Source organism: Petromyzon marinus, unplaced genomic scaffold (assembly GCF_048934315.1).
Source record: "Petromyzon marinus isolate PM22_M1 ecotype Great Lakes invasive population unplaced genomic scaffold, UKy_Petmar_22M1.pri1.0 PM_G_Scaffold_7, whole genome shotgun sequence".
In the NCBI taxonomy this organism is placed as follows: Eukaryota; Metazoa; Chordata; class Hyperoartia; order Petromyzontiformes; family Petromyzontidae; genus Petromyzon; species Petromyzon marinus.
The window spans coordinates 5,659,704-5,686,488 of NW_027423024.1; the positions used below are offsets into that span (position 1 = coordinate 5,659,704).

Here is a 26,785-nt window from a genome sequence, read left to right on the forward strand (position 1 = left end):
CACACACATATCGGAGATCAATCTTGCAATTGAATTGCTCTCAAAAATCACGCTACTTCGTCATAGTCACCACCTGCGACTGCTTTGTCCACATCCGAGCGATTAGTTGGCGCAGTAAGGAAACTCAACCTCGTGCTGTGTTCGGGAATGTGACGATACATTGCCGAGCAGATCGAGGCCTTAAGATGAAAGTTCATCCCGAACTGTAAGCAACCAATAAGCATATAGGCCTCAATTGTGGCAGCCAAACATACCGACGATAAATGTCGATTTAAAACTTTGGTGACGACGGTGGCATCGACGACTTTGTTGGGTCTCTCATTAAAGTCACGTGGATAGGTAAAGTCACGAGCAGGTGAAGTCACTCCACATGGGGGGGGGGGGGGGGGGGGGAGACGCCTCATCCCTCCTCAGCGTCAACTTACAACCCTCACTACAAAGGCAGAACCCTCATCACGTCACGCGATCTGCGTAACACTGTTGTTGAGACATCAAAGTAAAAAGGTCGTCACGATAAACAAGGGATTATAACCTTGACGTGAAACAGGTCTGTGTCACCGCGGCCTCACAAATTGCACACGAATTGATGCAATTAATAAGACGCCGCGATCTGCCTTTCGCTTGAATGTTTCAGATTTACTGCAATACACCTGTCCTTGGACGGGCAAAAGGTGAGTTTAACAATATTAACACTGCAAATTGCCAATAACAATTTAATTATTATGAAACCATTAACAAATAAGTGTACACACAAATATATATCAAACCTCTAACATCAACGTGCTAGCGTCACGATTGCCCCCCCCCCCCCCCCCCCCCCCCCAGCTCCCCATATAAATATCTCCCCGTCTTAAAAATCCTTAGGGAATACGTCTCACACCATGAATGTTACCAGTAACGAGATTAGGAGCACACTCTTAAAGGGAGTGCTCCGAATCTCAGCTTGTTACCTGTATAAAAGACACCTGTCCACAGAAGCAATCAATCAGATTCCAAACTCTCCACCATGGCCAAGACCAAAGCGCTCTCCAAGGATGTCAGGGACAAGATTGTAGACCTACACAAGGCTGGAATGGGCTACAAGACCATTGCCAAGCAGCTTGGTGAGGTGACAACAGTTGGTGCGATTAGTCGCAAATGGAAGAAACACAACATAAATGTCAATCGCCCTCGGCCTGGGGCTCCATGTAAGATCTCACCTCGTGGAGTTGCAATGATCCATGAGAACAGTGAGGAATCAGCCCAGAACTACACGGGAGGATCTTATCAATGATCTCAAGGCAGCTGGGACCATAGTCCCCAAGAAAACACATTAAGGTCCGGGAGTGGCCTAGCCAGTCTCCAGACCTTAATCCCATAGAAAATCTATGGAGGGAGCTGAAAGTTCGAGTTGCCAAACATCAGCCTCAAAACCTTAATGACATGGAGAATATCTGCAAAAAGGAGTGGGACAAAATCCCTCCTGAGATGTGTGCAAACCTGGTGGCCAACTACAAGAAACGTCTGACCTCTGCGATTGCCAACAAGGGTTTTGTCACCAAGTACTAAGTCATGTTTGCAGAGGGGTCAAATACTTATTTCCCTTATTAAAATGCAAATCAATTTATAACATTTTTGACATGCGTTTTTCTGGATTTTGTTGTTATTCTGTCTCTCACTGTTCAAATAAACCTACCATTAAAATGATAGACTGATCATTTCTTTGTCAGTGGGCAAACGTACAAAATCAGCAGGGGATCAAATACTTTTTTTCCCTCACTGTACAGCCCAGCCTGGCACAAGCGTCGTCGTGACATCACTGCCACTTAGCGGCGAATGGTGGTTGTTGTTGTTGATATACTGCTGCCGCTCGTCAGTTTGGCGTTGCTGGTCATTGTGGTGGTGGTGCAGGTGTTGGTGGTTGTTGTTGTTGTTGGTATACTGCTGCCGCTGGTCAGTTTGGCGTTGCTGGTCATTGTGGTGGTGGTGCAGGTGTTGGTGGTTGTTGTTGTTGTTGGTATACTGCTGCCGCTGGTCAGTTTGGCGTTGCTGGTCATTGTGGTGGTGGTGGTGGTGCAGGTGGTGGTGGTTGTTGTTGTTGTTGGTATACTGCTGCCGCTCGTCAGTTTGGCGTTGCTGGTCATTGTGGTGGTGGTGCAGGTGGTGGCGGTTGTTGTTGTTGTAGGTATACTGCTGCCGCTCGTCAGTTTGGCGTTGCTGGTCATTGTGGTGGTGCAGGTGGTGGTGCAGGTGGTGGTGGTTGTTGTTGTGGCTGTTGGTGACGCACAGTCGCAGGTTGATGTCAGGGCTCGACCTCGAATGTCCTCGTCACCGTGAAACGGTCGCCTCCTCTTCTGCTCCAAACGTTCTGCCTCAGCAGACCCAGCTCTGCAACGTGCACACGGCACGACGGCATTTGACGTATTGACATCACTGACGCGTCTTTGTGCACGTGTTGGTTTACACACCGATACTCATGGCACATGCCCTTGAAAGGGGCGCGATGCAAATCCTCAACAGAATCTGTTTGTTCGCGTGAGAGCGCTATGGGTGGAGCCTATATTTGTTTTTACGAGACGTTATTTTGTAACTTGTATCAGGGGGTTAGTCTCAGTGCTGAATCTGTTCAGAGCTGCAGGGGATATTAATATTTAGCTTCGATTTAACGTCGATTTGTTCGTTTTTACAAGACGAAATTTTGTAACTTGTATCAGGGGGTTAGTCTCGGTGCTGAATCTGTTCAGAGCTGCAGGGGATTTAATATTTAGCTTCGATTTAATGTCGATTTGTTCGTTTTTACAAGACGTAATTTTGTAACTTGTATCAGGGGGTTCGTCTCAGTGCTGAATTTGTCGGAGCTGCAGGGAATATTAATATTTATCTTCGATTTAACGTCGATTTATGTTCGTTTTTACAAGACGTAATTTTGTAACTTGTATCAGGGGGTTAGTCTCGGTGCTGAATCTGTTCAGAGCTGCAGGGGATTTAAATATTTAGCTTCGATTTAACGTCGATTTATGTTCGAGCAATACTTTCTATGGTTCGTAGGCCTTATTTTAGTTTCCGTTTGCTATTTTTACATAATTTCTCTGCTTGGTTTTCACCGTCTTCGTTTCGGGGCCATAGGTCACCTCGCCCGGTGTCCCGAGCGCTCGCCTGGTTGAACTTCATCAGCTTGCAACTTAAACACGCGGCGAAGCGCATGTCGAGGCGTGGTTGAATTCGGACATCTCTAATGACAACCCCGAATGATGAGAGTGCACGGTGTGGTTGATATTAATGTGGATGTGTGAAAGTTATTGATGGAACCGATGCGGTAACGTTGCACTCGGATTACACGTAAAAAAATGTATCAATGTTGGTAATGGCCAACGTGTTCGTGATAAACGCTAAATATTATTGCAATTTCGCAAGCAGAACGATACACAACCCAATACAGCATGCTGTCGCAATGTATAATTGCATTGACGATTATTGTTCACGAAGCGCCGTTGAGGACACATGTGTTAATGCACCGGTCATGTAATATCAGCTGTGATGAATGGAAACGCAACGATGGTGACAACGATGGGAATCTACCGATCGTATCAACGATTACAATTGCATCCAATGCGGGCAGCGTCATCGATTACGATGACGAGGATGACGATGATGATAGATCAAAGATCCTCACCATCCCCGGGGCAAACCGGGGCTGCACGCGGCAGCGCCGAGCCTGCCGGAGTGGCGGGCAGCGCTGCCCATGGGGGGCAGTGGGGGCACTCTTCTTCACACTGCGCCTCCTCTCCTGGGCCCCCCACATGAAGCTGCACATCCTCCCCTCCCTTTCACACGTGGACCATGGCCCCCACGTGGACACCTCGCAGTCCCCTGGGGGTTCAAACATCAGTCTCGCCAGCAGCAGCAGCAGCAGAATTATCATCCTCACCAAACCACCAAGACGACCACCACCACCGGCATCATTCCCATTAACCTCAGAAGCATCCATCAGCATCAGCGTCAGCAGTGGCATGACCACGATTATAACAACAACCAAGTTCATCATCAGCACAACAAACAATTGCGAATTTCACCAACACCAAGGCAGCAATCCTATACGGTACACTCAAAAACAATTTCGACCACGCACAGAGACCACCTCCACAGCTACTGAATGTAAATATAGCGTGCATCATTTCAGGGTTACTCATGTCCCCCTCATGCACCCCCTCCTTGTGCCCCACCAGTGGCCCCACCAGTGCCCCCCACCCAAGTGCTCCGTTCAGTAATGAAATCATGAACAAGCAAGAGTCTCTCAACATGAAATTACAACAGCATTCCACTCCCACAGTCTATGTGCATTCTGGACCAACATTTTCCAGTAGAGTTTGCAGTTTAGGCGACAAACTTTGGACCAGTGTAAGTTCTGTTTTTAAAGACAGGCCATACACTGCTGCATGAGACTCTGGTCAAGTTAGAAACCAGCCCAGGGATTGCTTATGGAAAAAACTTTGTTCCAAGAGAATCTTAATGCTTTGAGCCGAACGTCAACCTTTTTTTTCCACACGGCGGAAACCGACCCTTGCCCCTTTACGATTTTATTTACGGACGCTGCCGGCCCACGTGTGGGGACACGGCAAGGATGACGGCAACGCAGGCAACAAGAGCAAACTCCACGAAGCAGCTGTAGCCGTGAAGACTCGAGGCGTTTGTTGCAGTTGATGACGCCACCACCGGTGGCGGTGGTGGAGCGGTTAGCACGATGCTGCGCCAGGAACCAGCGGCCAGATTACGATGCCCGTTCACGGCCAAAACCACTGACGATTATCTGAACCCGTCCAGGGCCTCTCCTAGGTCGACTCGTCCTCAAATGAGTACCTGGTGCAGTGTGGAACATTGCCCCCTGGGATGGGGCGCTGACCACCCACCGCGTTCTGGCCTTCAAAAAAGGTGCTCGCTAACAGCACTTGCCCCAAGTCTGCTAAGGCTACACGGGGGATCTTTGTCTTTATCTTTCGTAATAGCAATAGGGAGGGGTGCTGTATTGGTCCCCCACCTCAATGCCCTACCAACTTTGACCTCTAGGTCACGGCCAACTTCTCTGGGTAGTGATATCTCACAGTTCCGGGCCTCCTTTGGGTCAACTCGGCCTTAAAATGACAACCTGGCACGGGATGCGGACATCGGCGCTGGCGAGCCAAAGGTCACTGGCCGGGCATTGCACCCACCATAACGCCTCACCGGCATTCATAGATCTTGGCTGAACCGCACTTGTACCCAACGGCCTATAATGTGGCTACGTGGTGAACCATTGCCCTGGTGGTGGCGATGTTTATGCTGTTGTTAACGTGGTCAAACAGACAGGAGTCTTTGTTTTATTATCCACAATATTCCGCGAAGGGTGAACTCGGACATTTGCGGTTGTCCCCAACTCCCTACATGAACAGTGAACTAAATAAACTAAATAAATTATTTGTTTACGGTGATTCCAGTCACCAGGCATTAACGTTGAACATTAAGAATTAAAAACAACTTTCTTGATTTGGCTCCAGGCCTCGTATATCAACACCGAAGCTTCTTCAGTATGCCCAAAAAAGCCTCAGGCATCAGCAGCTCTCGGAACCTGGTGGGGGGGCTGGGAGACAGACCCACGTGGATTGTCGCGGTGCAAGATGAAGAGGCATGAGAGGGGACAACAACAACAACCGCCATTCACCACTAAGTGACGGTGACGTCCCCACGACGCTTGTGCCAGGCTATGTGCACCCTGAGGCCACGTGAAGTGTTGAACGCCCGCTGGCAGGAGGTCACGGGGCAGACCCAGGTGCCACGGGTCGACTGACTGAGATGACTGGCTGATGCACCACCTGTGCCCCCTACTGTGCCAACCTGCTGTGCTTTAGCCACCCGGCGCTCCGCTCGTTGATCTGAGCGTCGCTCCTCCGCCCTCCGTTGTTGTTGGAGGGCGACTGTCTCCAACTGCCCAGTAGCATCCTTCACGAGCCTCCTCCACAGAGGCCGATCTGGACACCGCTGGTACCAGTCATCGGCAAGTCCACTCAGCTCCACGTCCTCCTGTACCACATCACTCCATCTCTTCTCTAGCCCGTGCCGCGCCCGCTTAGCCCCCTCGATCCGGCCAAACAAAAGCTGTTTCGGCATGCGGTGGCTGGGCATGCGGGCTACATGACCCAGCCATCGCAGCCTTGCCTGCCGGAGGAGCTCACCGATGGGACCCTGCCCAGATCTTTCAAGGATTTGTGAGCTCCTCACACAATCCAGTCTGGTTAAACCCAGGATGGATCGTAGGCAGGCCAGCCTAAATGTTTCTAACCGGCGAAGATGTTCCATTAGGGGGGTCCACGTTTCGCAAGCGTAGAGAAGGGAGGGAATGACCATGGCCAAGAAGACCTGAAGCTTAGTGCGGAGCGACAAACCAGGTAGCTTCCACACAGCGTTACGCAACCGATGAAAATATATTGCCGCTCGACTGATTCGGAGTGAAACCTCTGCTGTTAAACCGGAGCCAGTCATAAGCACACTGCCCAGGTATGGGAAACTCTCCACTCTCTCCACAACTGCCCCATCACCGTTTGGGAGTTGTGGGGGTAGAGTGTCCGATGGTACAAAATAACCAGGCATACATACATACAACAACAACCGCCATTCGCCACTAAGTGGCGGTGACGTCACCACGACGCTTGTGCCAGGCTATGTGCACCCTGAGGCCACGTGAAGTGTCGAACACCCGCTGGCAGGAGGTCACGGGGCAGACCCAGGTGCCACGGGTCGACTGACTGAGATGACTGGCTGATGCACCACCTGTGCCCCCTACTGTGCCAACCTGCTGTGCTTTAGCCACCCGGCGCTCCGCTCGTTGTTATGAGCGTCGCTCCTCCGCCCTCCGTTGTTGTTGGAGGGCGACTGTCTCCAACTGCCCAGTAGCATCCTTCACGAGCCTCCTCCACAGAGGCCGATCTGGACACCGCTGGTACCAGTCATCGGCAAGTCCACTCAGCTCCACGTCCTCCTGTACCACATCACTCCATCTCTTCTCTAGCCCGTGCCGCGGCCGCTTAGCCCCCTCAATCCGGCCAAACAAAAGCTGTTTCGGCATGCGGTGGCTGGGCATGCGGGCTACATGACCCAGCCATCGCAGCCTTGCCTGCCGGAGGAGCTCACCGATGGAAACCCTGCCCAGATCTTTCAAGGATTTGTGAGCTCCTCACACAATCCAGTCTGGTTAAACCCAGGATGGATCGTAGGCAGGCCAGCCTAAATGTTTCTAACCGGCGAAGATGTTCCATTAGGGGGGTCCACGTTTCGCAAGCGTAGAGAAGGGAGGGAATGACCGTGGCCGAGAAGACCTGAAGCTTAGTGCGGAGCGACAGACCAGGTAGCTTCCACACAGCGTTACGCAACCGATGAAAAGATATTGCCGCTCGACTGATTCGGAGTGAGACCTCTGCTGTTAAACTGGAGCCAGTCATAAGCACACTGCCCAGGTATGGGAAACTCTCCACTCTCTCCACAACCGCCCCATCACCGATTTGGAGTTGTGGGGGTGGAGTGTCCGATGGTACAAAATACCCAGGCATACATACATACAACCGCCATTCGCCACTAAGTGGCGGTGACGTCACCACGACGCTTGTGCCAGGCTATGTGCACCCTGAGGCCACGTGAAGTGTCGAACACCCGCTGGCAGGAGATCACGGGGCAGACCCAGGTGCCACGGGTCGACTGACTGAGATGACTGACTGATGCACCACCTGTGCCCCCTACTGTGCCAACCTGCTGTGCTTTAGTCACCCGGCGCTTCGCTCGTTGTTCTGAGCGTCGCTCCTCCGTCCTCCGTTGTTGTTGGAGGGCGACTGCCTCCAACTGCCCAGTAGCATCCTTCACGAGCCTCCTCCACAGAGGCCGATCTTGACACCGCTGGTACCAGTCATCGGCAAGTCCACTCAGCTCCACGTCCTCCTGTACCACATCACTCCATCTCTTCTCTAGCCCGTGCCGCGCCCGCTTAGTCCCCTCAATCCGGCCAAACAAAAGCTGTTTCGGCATGCGGTGGCTGGGCATGCGGGCTACATGACCCAGCCATCGCAGCCTTGCCTGCCGGAGGAGCTCACCGATGGGACCCTGCCCAGATCTTTCAAGGATTTGTGAGCTCCTCACACAATCCAGTCTGGTTAAACCCAGGATGGATCGTAGGCAGGCCAGCCTAAATGTTTCTAACCGGCGAAGATGTTCCATTAGGGGGGTCCACGTTTCGCAAGCGTAGAGAAGGGAGGGAATGACCGTGGCCGAGAAGACCTGAAGCTTAGTGCGGAGCGACAGACCAGGTAGCTTCCACACAGCGTTACGCAACCGATGAAAAGATATTGCCGCTCGACTGATTCGGAGTGAGACCTCTGCTGTTAAACTGGAGCCAGTCATAAGCACACTGCCCAGGTATGGGAAACTCTCCACTCTCTCCACAACCGCCCCATCACCGATTGGGAGTTGTGGGGGTGGAGTGTCCGATGGTACAAAATACCCAGGCAGGTGCTTAGTTTTGGTGGGGCTGATGGTAAGGCCCCACCTCTTAGTGGCACGCTCCAGTCTCAGCAGCAGCGTCTCCAACTCCTCCTCTGACTGAGCAGCTATTACATACACACACACATACACTACACACCACACATACACACATGCATACACACACATACACACACACTACACACACACACGAACACACATACACACACACTACACACGAACACACATACACATTACACACACTACATACACACACATACACACCACACACACACTACATACACACACCACACATACATACACACACATACACACCACACACTACATACACACACTACACATACACTACATACACACACCACACATACACACACACACTACATACACACACCACACATACATACACACATGCGCACACTCTGCACCTCTCCGGCTCCTGTAGGAGAGGCGCGGCGCCGTGGCCTCGCGCGACCCCACAGAGCCGCGGAGCAACAGGGCGACGGCCAACACCAGCAGCAGCAGCAACCTCATCGCGAAGAGGACAGAGCTGGCGACGACGACGACGAGGAGGGAGTTTTGACGATGACGGGAGGTCTCCTCCAGGGCTTCTCCTCTTTTCGGTGCCGAGTGGCTCTCGTCACGGGATCTGAGTTCGTGTGCAACGTGTGGCATTGATTGGACATGTGGCATTGATTGGACAACATGTGGCATTGATTGGACGTGTGGCATTGATTGGACGTGTGGCATTGATTGGACGTGGCATTGATTGGACAATATGTGGCATTGATTGGACATGTGGCAGTGATTGGACATGTGGCATTGATTGGACATGTGGCATTGATTGGACAATATGTAGCATTGATTGGACAACATGTGGCATTGATTGGACATGTGGCATTGATTGGACATGTGGCATTGATTGGACGTGTGGCATTGATTGGACAATGTGGCATTGATTGGACAACATGTGGCATTGATTGGACAATGTGGCATTGATTGGACAATATGTGGCATTGATTGGACAATATGTGGCATTGATTGGACATCATGTGGCATTGATTGGACAATATGTGGCATTGATTGGACAACACGTGGCATTGATTGGACATCATGTGGCATTGATTGGACATCATGTGGCATTGATTGGACAATATGTGGCATTGATTGGACAATATGTGGCATTGATTGGACATCATGTGGCATTGATTGGACATCATGTGGCATTGATTGGACATGTGGCATTGATTGGTCAATATGTGGCATTGATTGGACAACATGTGGCATTGATTGGACAACATGTGGCATTGATTGGACAACATGTGGCATTGATTGGACAACATGTGGCATTGATTGGACAACATGTGGCATTGATTGGACAACATGTGGCATTGATTGGACAACATGTGGCATTGATTGGACATGTGGCATTGATTGGACATGTGGCATTGATTGGACAATATGTGGCATTGATTGGACAACATGTGGCATTGATTTGACATGTGGCATTGATTGGACAATATGTAGCATTGATTGGACAACATGTGGCATTGATTGGACATGTGGCATTGATTGGACAACACGTGGCATTGATTGGACAACACGTGGCATTGATTGGACAATGTGGCATTGATTGGACATGTGGCATTGATTGGACATCATGTGGCATTGATTGGACATGTGGCATTGATTGGTCAATATGTGGCATTGATTGGACAACATGTGGCATTGATTGGACATGTGGCATTGATTGGACAACATGTGGCATTGATTGGACAATATGTGGCATTGATTGGACAACACGTGGCATTGATTGGACAACGTGTGGCATTGAATGGACAACATGTGGCATTGATTGGACAATATGTAGCATTGATTGGACAACATGTGGCATTGATTGGACAATATGTGGCATTGATTGGACAATATGTGGCATTGATTGGACATGTGGCATTGATTGGACATCATGTGGCATTGATTGGACAACATGTGGCATTGATTGGACAACATGTGGCATTGATTGGACAACATGTGGCATTGATTGGACATGTGGCATTGATTGGACATGTGGCATTGATTGGACAATATGTGGCATTGATTGGACAACATGTGGCATTGATTTGACATGTGGCATTGATTGGACAATATGTAGCATTGATTGGACAACATGTGGCATTGATTGGACATGTGGCATTGATTGGACAACACGTGGCATTGATTGGACAACACGTGGCATTGATTGGACAATATGTGGCATTAATTGGACATGTGGCATGATTGGACAACATGTGGCATTGATTGGACAACACGTGGCATTGATTGGACAACACGTGGCATTGATTGGACAATATGTGGCATTGATTGGACATGTGGCATTGATTGGACATCATGTGGCATTGATTGGACATGTGGCATTGATTGGTCAATATGTGGCATTGATTGGACAACATGTGGCATTGATTGGACATGTGGCATTGATTGGACAACATGTGGCATTGATTGGACAATATGTGGCATTGATTGGACAACACGTGGCATTGATTGGACAACGTGTGGCATTGATTGGACAACATGTGGCATTGATTGGACAATATGTAGCATTGATTGGACAACATGTGGCATTGATTGGACAATATGTGGCATTGATTGGACAATATGTGGCATTGATTGGACAATGTGTGGCATTGATTGGATGTGTGGCATTGATTGGACAACATGTGGCATTGATTGGACGTGTGGCATTGATTGGACAATGTGGCATTGATTGGACAACATGTGGCATTGATTGGACAATATGTAGCATTGATTGGACAACATGTGGCATTGATTGGACAATATGTGGCATTGATTGGACAATATGTGGCATTGATTGGACAATGTGTGGCATTGATTGGACGTGTGGCATTGATTGGACAACACGTGGCATTGATTGGACATGTGGCATTGATTGGACAACATGTGGCATTGATTGGACAACATGTGGCATTGATTGGACATGTGGCATTGATTGGACATGTGGCATTGATTGGACAATGTGGCATTGATTGGACAACATGTGGCATTGATTGGACAACACGTGGCATTGATTGGACAATATGTGGCATTGATTGGACAATATGTGGCATTGATTGGACATCATGTGGCATTGATTGGACATCATGTGGCATTGATTGGACATGTGGCATTGATTGGTCAATATGTGGCATTGATTGGACAACATGTGGCATTGATTGGACATGTGGCATTGATTGGACAACATGTGGCATTGATTGGACAACATGTGGCATTGATTGGACAATATGTGGCATTGATTGGACATCATGTGGCATTGATTGGACATCATGTGGCATTGATTGGACAATATGTGGCATTGATTGGACAACACGTGGCATTGATTGGACATCATGTGGCATTGATTGGACATCATGTGGCATTGATTGGACAATATGTGGCATTGATTGGACAATATGTGGCATTGATTGGACATCATGTGGCATTGATTGGACATCATGTGGCATTGATTGGACATGTGGCATTGATTGGTCAATATGTGGCATTGATTGGACAACATGTGGCATTGATTGGACAACATGTGGCATTGATTGGACAACATGTGGCATTGATTGGACAACATGTGGCATTGATTGGACAACATGTGGCATTGATTGGACAACATGTGGCATTGATTGGACATGTGGCATTGATTGGACATGTGGCATTGATTGGACAATATGTGGCATTGATTGGACAACATGTGGCATTGATTTGACATGTGGCATTGATTGGACAATATGTAGCATTGATTGGACAACATGTGGCATTGATTGGACATGTGGCATTGATTGGACAACACGTGGCATTGATTGGACAACACGTGGCATTGATTGGACAACATGTGGCATTAATTGGACATGTGGCATGATTGGACATGTGGCATTGATTGGACAACACGTGGCATTGATTGGACAACACGTGGCATTGATTGGACAATATGTGGCATTGATTGGACATGTGGCATTGATTGGACATCATGTGGCATTGATTGGACATGTGGCATTGATTGGTCAATATGTGGCATTGATTGGACAACATGTGGCATTGATTGGACATGTGGCATTGATTGGACAACATGTGGCATTGATTGGACAATATGTGGCATTGATTGGACAACACGTGGCATTGATTGGACAATATGTGGCATTGATTGGACATGTGGCATTGATTGGACATCATGTGGCATTGATTGGACATGTGGCATTGATTGGTCAATATGTGGCATTGATTGGACAACATGTGGCATTGATTGGACATGTGGCATTGATTGGACAACATGTGGCATTGATTGGACAATATGTGGCATTGATTGGACAACACGTGGCATTGATTGGACAACGTGTGGCATTGATTGGACAACATGTGGCATTGATTGGACAATATGTAGCATTGATTGGACAACATGTGGCATTGATTGGACAATATGTGGCATTGATTGGACAATATGTGGCATTGATTGGACAATGTGTGGCATTGATTGGACGTGTGGCATTGATTGGACAACATGTGGCATTGATTGGACGTGTGGCATTGATTGGACAATGTGGCATTGATTGGACAACATGTGGCATTGATTGGACAATATGTAGCATTGATTGGACAACATGTGGCATTGATTGGACAATATGTGGCATTGATTGGACAATATGTGGCATTGATTGGACAATGTGTGGCATTGATTGGACGTGTGGCATTGATTGGACAACACGTGGCATTGATTGGACATGTGGCATTGATTGGACAACACGTGGCATTGATTGGACAACACGTGGCATTGATTGGACAACATGTGGCATTGATTGGACAACATGTGGCATTGATTGGACAACATGTGGCATTGATTGGACAATATGTGGCATTGATTGGACATCATGTGGCATTGATTGGACATCATGTGGCATTGATTGGACAATATGTGGCATTGATTGGACAACACGTGGCATTGATTGGACATCATGTGGCATTGATTGGACATCATGTGGCATTGATTGGACAATATGTGGCATTGATTGAACAATATGTGAAATTGATTGGACATCATGTGGCATTGATTGGACATCATGTGGCATTGATTGGACATGTGGCATTGATTGGACAACATGTGGCATTGATTGGACAACATGTGGCATTGATTGGACAACATGTGGCATTGATTGGACAACATGTGGCATTGATTGGACAACATGTGGCATTGATTGGACAACATGTGGCATTGATTGGACATGTGGCATTGATTGGACATGTGGCATTGATTGGACAATATGTGGCATTGATTGGACAACATGTGGCATTGATTTGACATGTGGCATTGATTGGACAATATGTAGCATTGATTGGACAACATGTGGCATTGATTGGACATGTGGCATTGATTGGACAACACGTGGCATTGATTGGACAACACGTGGCATTGATTGGACAATATGTGGCATTGATTGAACATGTGGCATTGATTGGACATCATGTGGCATTGATTGGACATGTGGCATTGATTGGTCAATATGTGGCATTGATTGGACAACATGTGGCATTGATTGGACATGTGGCATTGATTGGACAACATGTGGCATTGATTGGACAACATGTGGCATTGATTGGACAATATGTGGCATTGATTGGACAACAAGTGGCATTGATTGGACATCATGTGGCATTGATTGGACATCATGTGGCATTGATTGGACAATATGTGGCATTGATTGGACAATATGTGGCATTGATTGGACATCATGTGGCATTGATTGGACATCATGTGGCATTGATTGGACATGTGGCATTGATTGGTCAATATGTGGCATTGATTGGACAACATGTGGCATTGATTGGACAACATGTGGCATTGATTGGACAACATGTGGCATTGATTGGACAATATGTGGCATTGATTGGACATCATGTGGCATTGATTGGACATCATGTGGCATTGATTGGACAATATGTGGCATTGATTGGACAACAAGTGGCATTGATTGGACATCATGTGGCATTGATTGGACATCATGTGGCATTGATTGGACAATATGTGGCATTGATTGGACAATATGTGGCATTGATTGGACATCATGTGGCATTGATTGGACATCATGTGGCATTGATTGGACATGTGGCATTGATTGGTCAATATGTGGCATTGATTGGACAACATGTGGCATTGATTGGACAACATGTGGCATTGATTGGACAACATGTGGCATTGATTGGACATGTGGCATTGATTGGACATGTGGCATTGATTGGACAATGTGGCATTGATTGGACAACATGTGGCATTGATTGGACAACACGTGGCATTGATTGGACAATATGTGGCATTGATTGGACAATATGTGGCATTGATTGGACATCATGTGGCATTGATTGGACATCATGTGGCATTGATTGGACATGTGGCATTGATTGGTCAATATGTGGCATTGATTGGACAACATGTGGCATTGATTGGACAACATGTGGCATTGATTGGACAACATGTGGCATTGATTGGACAACATGTGGCATTGATTGGACAATATGTGGCATTGATTGGACATCATGTGGCATTGATTGGACATCATGTGGCATTGATTGGACATCATGTGGCATTGATTGGACAATATGTGGCATTGATTGGACAATATGTGGCATTGATTGGACATCATGTGGCATTGATTGGACATCATGTGGCATTGATTGGACATGTGGCATTGATTGGTCAATATGTGGCATTGATTGGACAACATGTGGCATTGATTGGACAACATGTGGCATTGATTGGACAACATGTGGCATTGATTGGACAACATGTGGCATTGATTGGACAACATGTGGCATTGATTGGACAACATGTGGCATTGATTGGACATGTGGCATTGATTGGACATGTGGCATTGATTGGACAATATGTGGCATTGATTAGACAACATGTGGTATTGATTTGACATGTGGCATTGATTGGACAATATGTAGCATTGATTGGACAACATGTGGCATTGATTGAACATGTGGCATTGATTGGACAACACGTGGCATTGATTGGACAACACGTGGCATTGATTGGACAATATGTGGCATTGATTGGACATGTGGCATTGATTGGACATCATGTGGCATTGATTGGACATGTGGCATTGATTGGTCAATATGTGGCATTGATTGGACAACATGTGGCATTGATTGGACATGTGGCATTGATTGGACAACATGTGGCATTGATTGGACAATATGTGGCATTGATTGGACAACACGTGGCATTGATTGGACAACGTGTGGCATTGATTGGACAACATGTGGCATTGATTGGACAATATGTAGCATTGATTGGACAACATGTGGCATTGATTGGACAATATGTGGCATTGATTGGACAACATGTGGCATTGATTGGACATGTGGCATTGATTGGACATGTGGCATTGATTGGACAATATGTGGCATTGATTGGACAACATGTGGCATTGATTTGACATGTGGCATTGATTGGACAATATGTAGCATTGATTGGACAACATGTGGCATTGATTGGACATGTGGCATTGATTGGACAACACGTGGCATTGATTGGACAACACGTGGCATTGATTGGACAACATGTGGCATTAATTGGACATGTGGCATGATTGGACATGTGGCATTGATTGGACAACACGTGGCATTGATTGGACAACACGTGGCATTGATTGGACAATATGTGGCATTGATTGGACATGTGGCATTGATTGGACATCATGTGGCATTGATTGGACATGTGGCATTGATTGGTCAATATGTGGCATTGATTGGACAACATGTGGCATTGATTGGACATGTGGCATTGATTGGACAACATGTGGCATTGATTGGACAATATGTGGCATTGATTGGACAACACGTGGCATTGATTGGACAATGTGTGGCATTGATTGGACGTGTGGCATTGATTGGACAACACGTGGCATTGATTGGACATGTGGCATTGATTGGACAACACGTGGCATTGATTGGACAACACGTGGCATTGATTGGACAACATGTGGCATTGATTGGACAACATGTGGCATTAATTGGACAACATGTGGCATTGATTGGACAATATGTGGCATTGATTGGACATCATGTGGCATTGATTGGACATCATGTGGCATTGATTGGACAATATGTGGCATTGATTGGACAACACGTGGCATTGATTGGACATCATGTGGCATTGATTGGACATCATGTGGCATTGATTGGACAATATGTGGCATTGATTGGACAATATGTGAAATTGATTGGACATCATGTGGCATTGATTGGACATCATGTGGCATTGATTGGACATGTGGCATTGATTGGTCAATATGTGGCATTGATTGGACAACATGTGGCATTGATTGGACAACATGTGGCATTGATTGGACAACATGTGGCATTGATTGGACAACATGTGGCATTGATTGGACAACATGTGGCATTGATTGGACAACATGTGGCATTGATTGGACATGTGGCATTGATTGGACATGTGGCATTGATTGGACAATATGTGGCATTGATTGGACAACATGTGGCATTGATTTGACATGTGGCATTGATTGGACAATATGTAGCATTGATTGGACAACATGTGGCATTGATTGGACATGTGGCATTGATTGGACAACATGTGGCATTGATTGGACAACATGTGGCATTGATTGGACAACATGTGGCATTGATTGGACAATATGTGGCATTGATTGGACATCATGTGGCATTGATTGGACATCATGTGGCATTGATTGGACATCATGTGGCATTGATTGGACAATATGTGGCATTGATTGGACAATATGTGGCATTGATTGGACATCATGTGGCATTGATTGGACATCATGTGGCATTGATTGGACATGTGGCATTGATTGGACAATATGTGGCATTGATTGGACATGTGGCATTGATTGGACATGTGGCATTGATTGGACAATATGTGGCATTGATTAGACAACATGTGGTATTGATTTGACATGTGGCATTGATTGGACAATATGTAGCATTGATTGGACAACATGTGGCATTGATTGAACATGTGGCATTGATTGGACAACACGTGGCATTGATTGGACAACACGTGGCATTGATTGGACAATATGTGGCATTGATTGGACATGTGGCATTGATTGGACATCATGTGGCATTGATTGGACATGTGGCATTGATTGGTCAATATGTGGCATTGATTGGACAACATGTGGCATTGATTGGACATGTGGCATTGATTGGACAACATGTGGCATTGATTGGACAATATGTGGCATTGATTGGACAACACGTGGCATTGATTGGACAACGTGTGGCATTGATTGGACAACATGTGGCATTGATTGGACAATATGTAGCATTGATTGGACAACATGTGGCATTGATTGGACAATATGTGGCATTGATTGGACAACATGTGGCATTGATTGGACAACATGTGGCATTGATTGGACATGTGGCATTGATTGGACAATATGTGGCATTGATTGGACAACATGTGGCATTGATTTGACATGTGGCATTGATTGGACAATATGTAGCATTGATTGGACAACATGTGGCATTGATTGGACATGTGGCATTGATTGGACAACACGTGGCATTGATTGGACAACACGTGGCATTGATTGGACAACATGTGGCATTAATTGGACATGTGGCATGATTGGACATGTGGCATTGATTGGACAACACGTGGCATTGATTGGACAACACGTGGCATTGATTGGACAATATGTGGCATTGATTGGACATGTGGCATTGATTGGACATCATGTGGCATTGATTGGACATGTGGCATTGATTGGTCAATATGTGGCATTGATTGGACAACATGTGGCATTGATTGGACATCATGTGGCATTGATTGGACATCATGTGGCATTGATTGGACAATATGTGGCATTGATTGGACAATATGTGAAATTGATTGGACATCATGTGGCATTGATTGGACATCATGTGGCATTGATTGGACATGTGGCATTGATTGGTCAATATGTGGCATTGATTGGACAACATGTGGCATTGATTGGACAACATGTGGCATTGATTGGACAACATGTGGCATTGATTGGACAACATGTGGCATTGATTGGACAACATGTGGCATTGATTGGACAACATGTGGCATTGATTGGACATGTGGCATTGATTGGACATGTGGCATTGATTGGACAATATGTGGCATTGATTGGACAACATGTGGCATTGATTTGACATGTGGCATTGATTGGACAATATGTAGCATTGATTGGACAACATGTGGCATTGATTGGACATGTGGCATTGATTGGACAACATGTGGCATTGATTGGACAACATGTGGCATTGATTGGACAACATGTGGCATTGATTGGACAATATGTGGCATTGATTGGACATCATGTGGCATTGATTGGACATCATGTGGCATTGATTGGACATCATGTGGCATTGATTGGACAATATGTGGCATTGATTGGACAATATGTGGCATTGATTGGACATCATGTGGCATTGATTGGACATCATGTGGCATTGATTGGACATGTGGCATTGATTGGACAATATGTGGCATTGATTGGACATGTGGCATTGATTGGACATGTGGCATTGATTGGACAATATGTGGCATTGATTAGACAACATGTGGTATTGATTTGACATGTGGCATTGATTGGACAATATGTAGCATTGATTGGACAACATGTGGCATTGATTGAACATGTGGCATTGATTGGACAACACGTGGCATTGATTGGACAACACGTGGCATTGATTGGACAATATGTGGCATTGATTGGACATGTGGCATTGATTGGACATCATGTGGCATTGATTGGACATGTGGCATTGATTGGTCAATATGTGGCATTGATTGGACAACATGTGGCATTGATTGGACATGTGGCATTGATTGGACAACATGTGGCATTGATTGGACAATATGTGGCATTGATTGGACAACACGTGGCATTGATTGGACAACGTGTGGCATTGATTGGACAACATGTGGCATTGATTGGACAATATGTAGCATTGATTGGACAACATGTGGCATTGATTGGACAATATGTGGCATTGATTGGACAACATGTGGCATTGATTGGACAACATGTGGCATTGATTGGACATGTGGCATTGATTGGACAATATGTGGCATTGATTGGACAACATGTGGCATTGATTTGACATGTGGCATTGATTGTACAATATGTAGCATTGATTGGACAACATGTGGCATTGATTGGACATGTGGCATTGATTGGACAACACGTGGCATTGATTGGACAACACGTGGCATTGATTGGACAACATGTGGCATTAATTGGACATGTGGCATGATTGGACATGTGGCATTGATTGGACAACACGTGGCATTGATTGGACAACACGTGGCATTGATTGGACAATATGTGGCATTGATTGGACATGTGGCATTGATTGGACATCATGTGGCATTGATTGGACATGTGGCATTGATTGGTCAATATGTGGCATTGATTGGACAACATGTGGCATTGATTGGACATGTGGCATTGATTGGACAACATGTGGCATTGATTGGACAATATGTGGCATTGATTGGACAACACGTGGCATTGATTGGACAATGTGTGGCATTGATTGGACGTGTGGCATTGATTGGACAACACGTGGCATTGATTGGACATGTGGCATTGATTGGACAACACGTGGCATTGATTGGACAACACGTGGCATTGATTGGACAACATGTGGCATTGATTGGACAACATGTGGCATTAATTGGACAACATGTGGCATTGATTGGACAATATGTGGCATTGATTGGACATCATGTGGCATTGATTGGACATCATGTGGCATTGATTGGACAATATGTGGCATTGATTGGACAACACGTGGCATTGATTGGACATCATGTGGCATTGATTGGACATCATGTGGCATTGATTGGACAATATGTGGCATTGATTGGACAATATGTGAAATTGATTGGACATCATGTGGCATTGATTGGACATCATGTGGCATTGATTGGACATGTGGCATTGATTGGTCAATATGTGGCATTGATTGGACAACATGTGGCATTGATTGGACAACATGTGGCATTGATTGGACAACATGTGGCATTGATTGGACAACATGTGGCATTGATTGGACAACATGTGGCATTGATTGGACAACATGTGGCATTGATTGGACATGTGGCATTGATTGGACATGTGGCATTGATTGGACAATATGTGGCATTGATTGGACAACATGTGGCATTGATTTGACATGTGGCATTGATTGGACAATATGTAGCATTGATTGGACAACATGTGGCATTGATTGGACATGTGGCATTGATTGGACAACATGTGGCATTGATTGGACAACATGTGGCATTGATTGGACAACATGTGGCATTGATTGGACAATATGTGGCATTGATTGGACATCATGTGGCATTGATTGGACATCATGTGGCATTGATTGGACATCATGTGGCATTGATTGGACAATATGTGGCATTGATTGGACAATATGTGGCATTGATTGGACATCATGTGGCATTGATTGGACATCATGTGGCATTGATTGGACATGTGGCATTGATTGGACAATATGTGGCATTGATTGGACATGTGGCATTGATTGGACATGTGGCATTGATTGGACAATATGTGGCATTGATTAGACAACATGTGGTATTGATTTGACATGTGGCATTGATTGGACAATATGTAGCATTGATTGGACAACATGTGGCATTGATTGAACATGTGGCATTGATTGGACAACACGTGGCATTGATTGGACAACACGTGGCATTGATTGGACAATATGTGGCATTGATTGGACATGTGGCATTGATTGGACATCATGTGGCATTGATTGGACATGTGGCATTGATTGGTCAATATGTGGCATTGATTGGACAACATGTGGCATTGATTGGACATGTGGCATTGATTGGACAACATGTGGCATTGATTGGACAATATGTGGCATTGATTGGACAACACGTGGCATTGATTGGACAACGTGTGGCATTGATTGGACAACATGTGGCATTGATTGGACAATATGTAGCATTGATTGGACAACATGTGGCATTGATTGGACAATATGTGGCATTGATTGGACAACATGTGGCATTGATTGGACAACATGTGGCATTGATTGGACATGTGGCATTGATTGGACAATATGTGGCATTGATTGGACAACATGTGGCATTGATTTGACATGTGGCATTGATTGGACAATATGTAGCATTGATTGGACAACATGTGGCATTGATTGGACATGTGGCATTGATTGGACAACACGTGGCATTGATTGGACAACACGTGGCATTGATTGGACAACATGTGGCATTAATTGGACATGTGGCATGATTGGACATGTGGCATTGATTGGACAACACGTGGCATTGATTGGACAACACGTGGCATTGATTGGACAATATGTGGCATTGATTGGACATGTGGCATTGATTGGACATCATGTGGCATTGATTGGACATGTGGCATTGATTGGTCAATATGTGGCATTGATTGGACAACATGTGGCATTGATTGGACATGTGGCATTGATTGGACAACATGTGGTATTGATTGGACAATATGTGGCATTGATTGGACAACACGTGGCATTGATTGGACAATGTGTGGCATTGATTGGACGTGTGGCATTGATTGGACAACACGTGGCATTGATTGGACATGTGGCATTGATTGGACAACACGTGGCATTGATTGGACAACACGTGGCATTGATTGGACAACATGTGGCATTGATTGGACAACATGTGGCATTAATTGGACAACATGTGGCATTGATTGGACAATATGTGGCATTGATTGGACATCATGTGGCATTGATTGGACATCATGTGGCATTGATTGGACAATATGTGGCATTGATTGGACAACACGTGGCATTGATTGGACATCATGTGGCATTGATTGGACATCATGTGGCATTGATTGGACAATATGTGGCATTGATTGGACAATATGTGAAATTGATTGGACATCATGTGGCATTGATTGGACATCATGTGGCATTGATTGGACATGTGGCATTGATTGGTCAATATGTGGCATTGATTGGACAACATGTGGCATTGATTGGACAACATGTGGCATTGATTGGACAACATGTGGCATTGATTGGACAACATGTGGCATTGATTGGACAACATGTGGCATTGATTGGACATGTGGCATTGATTGGACAATATGTGGCATTGATTGGACAACATGTGGCATTGATTTGACATGTGGCATTGATTGGACAATATGTAGCATTGATTGGACAACATGTGGCATTGATTGGACATGTGGCATTGATTGGACAACACGTGGCATTGATTGGACAACACGTGGCATTGATTGGACAATATGTGGCATTGATTGAACATGTGGCATTGATTGGACATCATGTGGCATTGATTGGACATGTGGCATTGATTGGTCAATATGTGGCATTGATTGGACAACATGTGGCATTGATTGGACATGTGGCATTGATTGGACAACATGTGGCATTGATTGGACAACATGTGGCATTGATTGGACAATATGTGGCATTGATTGGACAACAAGTGGCATTGATTGGACATCATGTGGCATTGATTGGACATCATGTGGCATTGATTGGACAATATGTGGCATTGATTGGACAATATGTGGCATTGATTGGACATCATGTGGCATTGATTGGACATCATGTGGCATTGATTGGACATGTGGCATTGATTGGTCAATATGTGGCATTGATTGGACAACATGTGGCATTGATTGGACAACATGTGGCATTGATTGGACAACATGTGGCATTGATTGGACAATATGTGGCATTGATTGGACATCATGTGGCATTGATTGGACATCATGTGGCATTGATTGGACAATATGTGGCATTGATTGGACAACAAGTGGCATTGATTGGACATCATGTGGCATTGATTGGACATCATGTGGCATTGATTGGACAATATGTGGCATTGATTGGACAATATGTGGCATTGATTGGACATCATGTGGCATTGATTGGACATCATGTGGCATTGATTGGACATCATGTGGCATTGATTGGTCAATATGTGGCATTGATTGGACAACATGTGGCATTGATTGGACAACATGTGGCATTGATTGGACAACATGTGGCATTGATTGGACATGTGGCATTGATTGGACATGTGGCATTGATTGGACAATGTGGCATTGATTGGACAACATGTGGCATTGATTGGACAACACGTGGCATTGATTGGACAATATGTGGCATTGATTGGACAATATGTGGCATTGATTGGACATCATGTGGCATTGATTGGACATCATGTGGCATTGATTGGACATGTGGCATTGATTGGTCAATATGTGGCATTGATTGGACATGTGGCATTGATTGGACATGTGGCATTGATTGGACAACATGTGGCATTGATTGGACAACATGTGGCATTGATTGGACAACATGTGGCATTGATTGGACAATGTGGCATTGATTGGACATCATGTGGCATTGATTGGACATCATGTGGCATTGATTGGACATCATGTGGCATTGATTGGACAATATGTGGCATTGATTGGACAATATGTGGCATTGATTGGACATCATGTGGCATTGATTGGACATCATGTGGCATTGATTGGACATGTGGCATTGATTGGTCAATATGTGGCATTGATTGGACAACATGTGGCATTGATTGGACAACATGTGGCATTGATTGGACAACATGTGGCATTGATTGGACATGTGGCATTGATTGGACATGTGGCATTGATTGGACAATATGTGGCATTGATTAGACAACATGTGGTATTGATTTGACATGTGGCATTGATTGGACAATATGTAGCATTGATTGGACAACATGTGGCATTGATTGAACATGTGGCATTGATTGGACAACACGTGGCATTGATTGGACAACACGTGGCATTGATTGGACAATATGTGGCATTGATTGGACATGTGGCATTGATTGGACATCATGTGGCATTGATTGGACATGTGGCATTGATTGGTCAATATGTGGCATTGATTGGACAACATGTGGCATTGATTGGACATGTGGCATTGATTGGACAACATGTGGCATTGATTGGACAATATGTGGCATTGATTGGACAACACGTGGCATTGATTGGACAACGTGTGGCATTGATTGGACAACATGTGGCATTGATTGGACAATATGTAGCATTGATTGGACAACATGTGGCATTGATTGGACAATATGTGGCATTGATTGGACAACATGTGGCATTGATTGGACATGTGGCATTGATTGGACATGTGGCATTGATTGGACAATATGTGGCATTGATTGGACAACATGTGGCATTGATTTGACATGTGGCATTGATTGGACAATATGTAGCATTGATTGGACAACATGTGGCATTGATTGGACATGTGGCATTGATTGGACAACACGTGGCATTGATTGGACAACACGTGGCATTGATTGGACAACATGTGGCATTAATTGGACATGTGGCATGATTGGACATGTGGCATTGATTGGACAACACGTGGCATTGATTGGACAACACGTGGCATTGATTGGACAATATGTGGCATTGATTGGACATGTGGCATTGATTGGACATCATGTGGCATTGATTGGACATGTGGCATTGATTGGTCAATATGTGGCATTGATTGGACAACATGTGGCATTGATTGGACATGTGGCATTGATTGGACAACATGTGGCATTGATTGGACAATATGTGGCATTGATTGGACAACACGTGGCATTGATTGGACAACGTGTGGCATTGATTGGACAACATGTGGCATTGATTGGACAATATGTAGCATTGATTGGACAACATGTGGCATTGATTGGACAATATGTGGCATTGATTGGACAATATGTGGCATTGATTGGACAATGTGTGGCATTGATTGGACGTGTGGCATTGATTGGACAACATGTGGCATTGATTGGACGTGTGGCATTGATTGGACAATGTGGCATTGATTGGACAACATGTGGCATTGATTGGACAATATGTAGCATTGATTGGACAACATGTGGCATTGATTGGACAATATGTGGCATTGATTGGACAATATGTGGCATTGATTGGACAATGTGTGGCATTGATTGGACGTGTGGCATTGATTGGACAACACGTGGCATTGATTGGACATGTGGCATTGATTGGACAACACGTGGCATTGATTGGACAACACGTGGCATTGATTGGACAACATGTGGCATTGATTGGACAACATGTGGCATTGATTGGACAACATGTGGCATTGATTGGACAATATGTGGCATTGATTGGACATCATGTGGCATTGATTGGACATCATGTGGCATTGATTGGACAATATGTGGCATTGATTGGACAACACGTGGCATTGATTGGACATCATGTGGCATTGATTGGACATCATGTGGCATTGATTGGACAATATGTGGCATTGATTGGACAATATGTGAAATTGATTGGACATCATGTGGCATTGATTGGACATCATGTGGCATTGATTGGACATGTGGCATTGATTGGTCAATATGTGGCATTGATTGGACAACATGTGGCATTGATTGGACAACATGTGGCATTGATTGGACAACATGTGGCATTGATTGGACAACATGTGGCATTGATTGGACAACATGTGGCATTGATTGGACAACATGTGGCATTGATTGGACATGTGGCATTGATTGGACATGTGGCATTGATTGGACAATATGTGGCATTGATTGGACATGTGGCATTGATTTGACATGTGGCATTGATTGGACAATATGTAGCATTGATTGGACAACATGTGGCATTGATTGGACATGTGGCATTGATTGGACAACACGTGGCATTGATTGGACAACACGTGGCATTGATTGGACAATATGTGGCATTGATTGAACATGTGGCATTGATTGGACATCATGTGGCATTGATTGGACATGTGGCATTGATTGGTCAATATGTGGCATTGATTGGACAACATGTGGCATTGATTGGACATGTGGCATTGATTGGACAACATGTGGCATTGATTGGACAACATGTGGCATTGATTGGACAATATGTGGCATTGATTGGACAACAAGTGGCATTGATTGGACATCATGTGGCATTGATTGGACATCATGTGGCATTGATTGGACAATGTGGCATTGATTGGACAATATGTGGCATTGATTGGACATCATGTGGCATTGATTGGACATCATGTGGCATTGATTGGACATGTGGCATTGATTGGTCAATATGTGGCATTGATTGGACAACATGTGGCATTGATTGGACAACATGTGGCATTG

At 45.4% G+C, this 26,785-nt stretch overlaps 1 protein-coding gene across 1 annotated transcript in view; it reads right to left on the minus strand.

The window, feature by feature from the left end:
- Positions 1–826: 826 nt before the first annotated feature.
- Positions 827–26,785, minus strand: part of LOC142920236 (coxsackievirus and adenovirus receptor homolog) — a 45,686-nt gene continuing 19,727 nt past the window's right edge. Inside the window, exons 4-5 of the mRNA XM_076062729.1 lie at positions 3,653–3,849; positions 827–2,367 (exon numbers count right to left, since the gene is read on the minus strand). Of these exons, the coding sequence (XP_075918844.1) occupies positions 2,353–2,367; positions 3,653–3,849 (212 nt within the window). The 3' untranslated portion in view covers positions 827–2,352. The remainder of the gene's footprint in view (positions 2,368–3,652; positions 3,850–26,785) is intronic.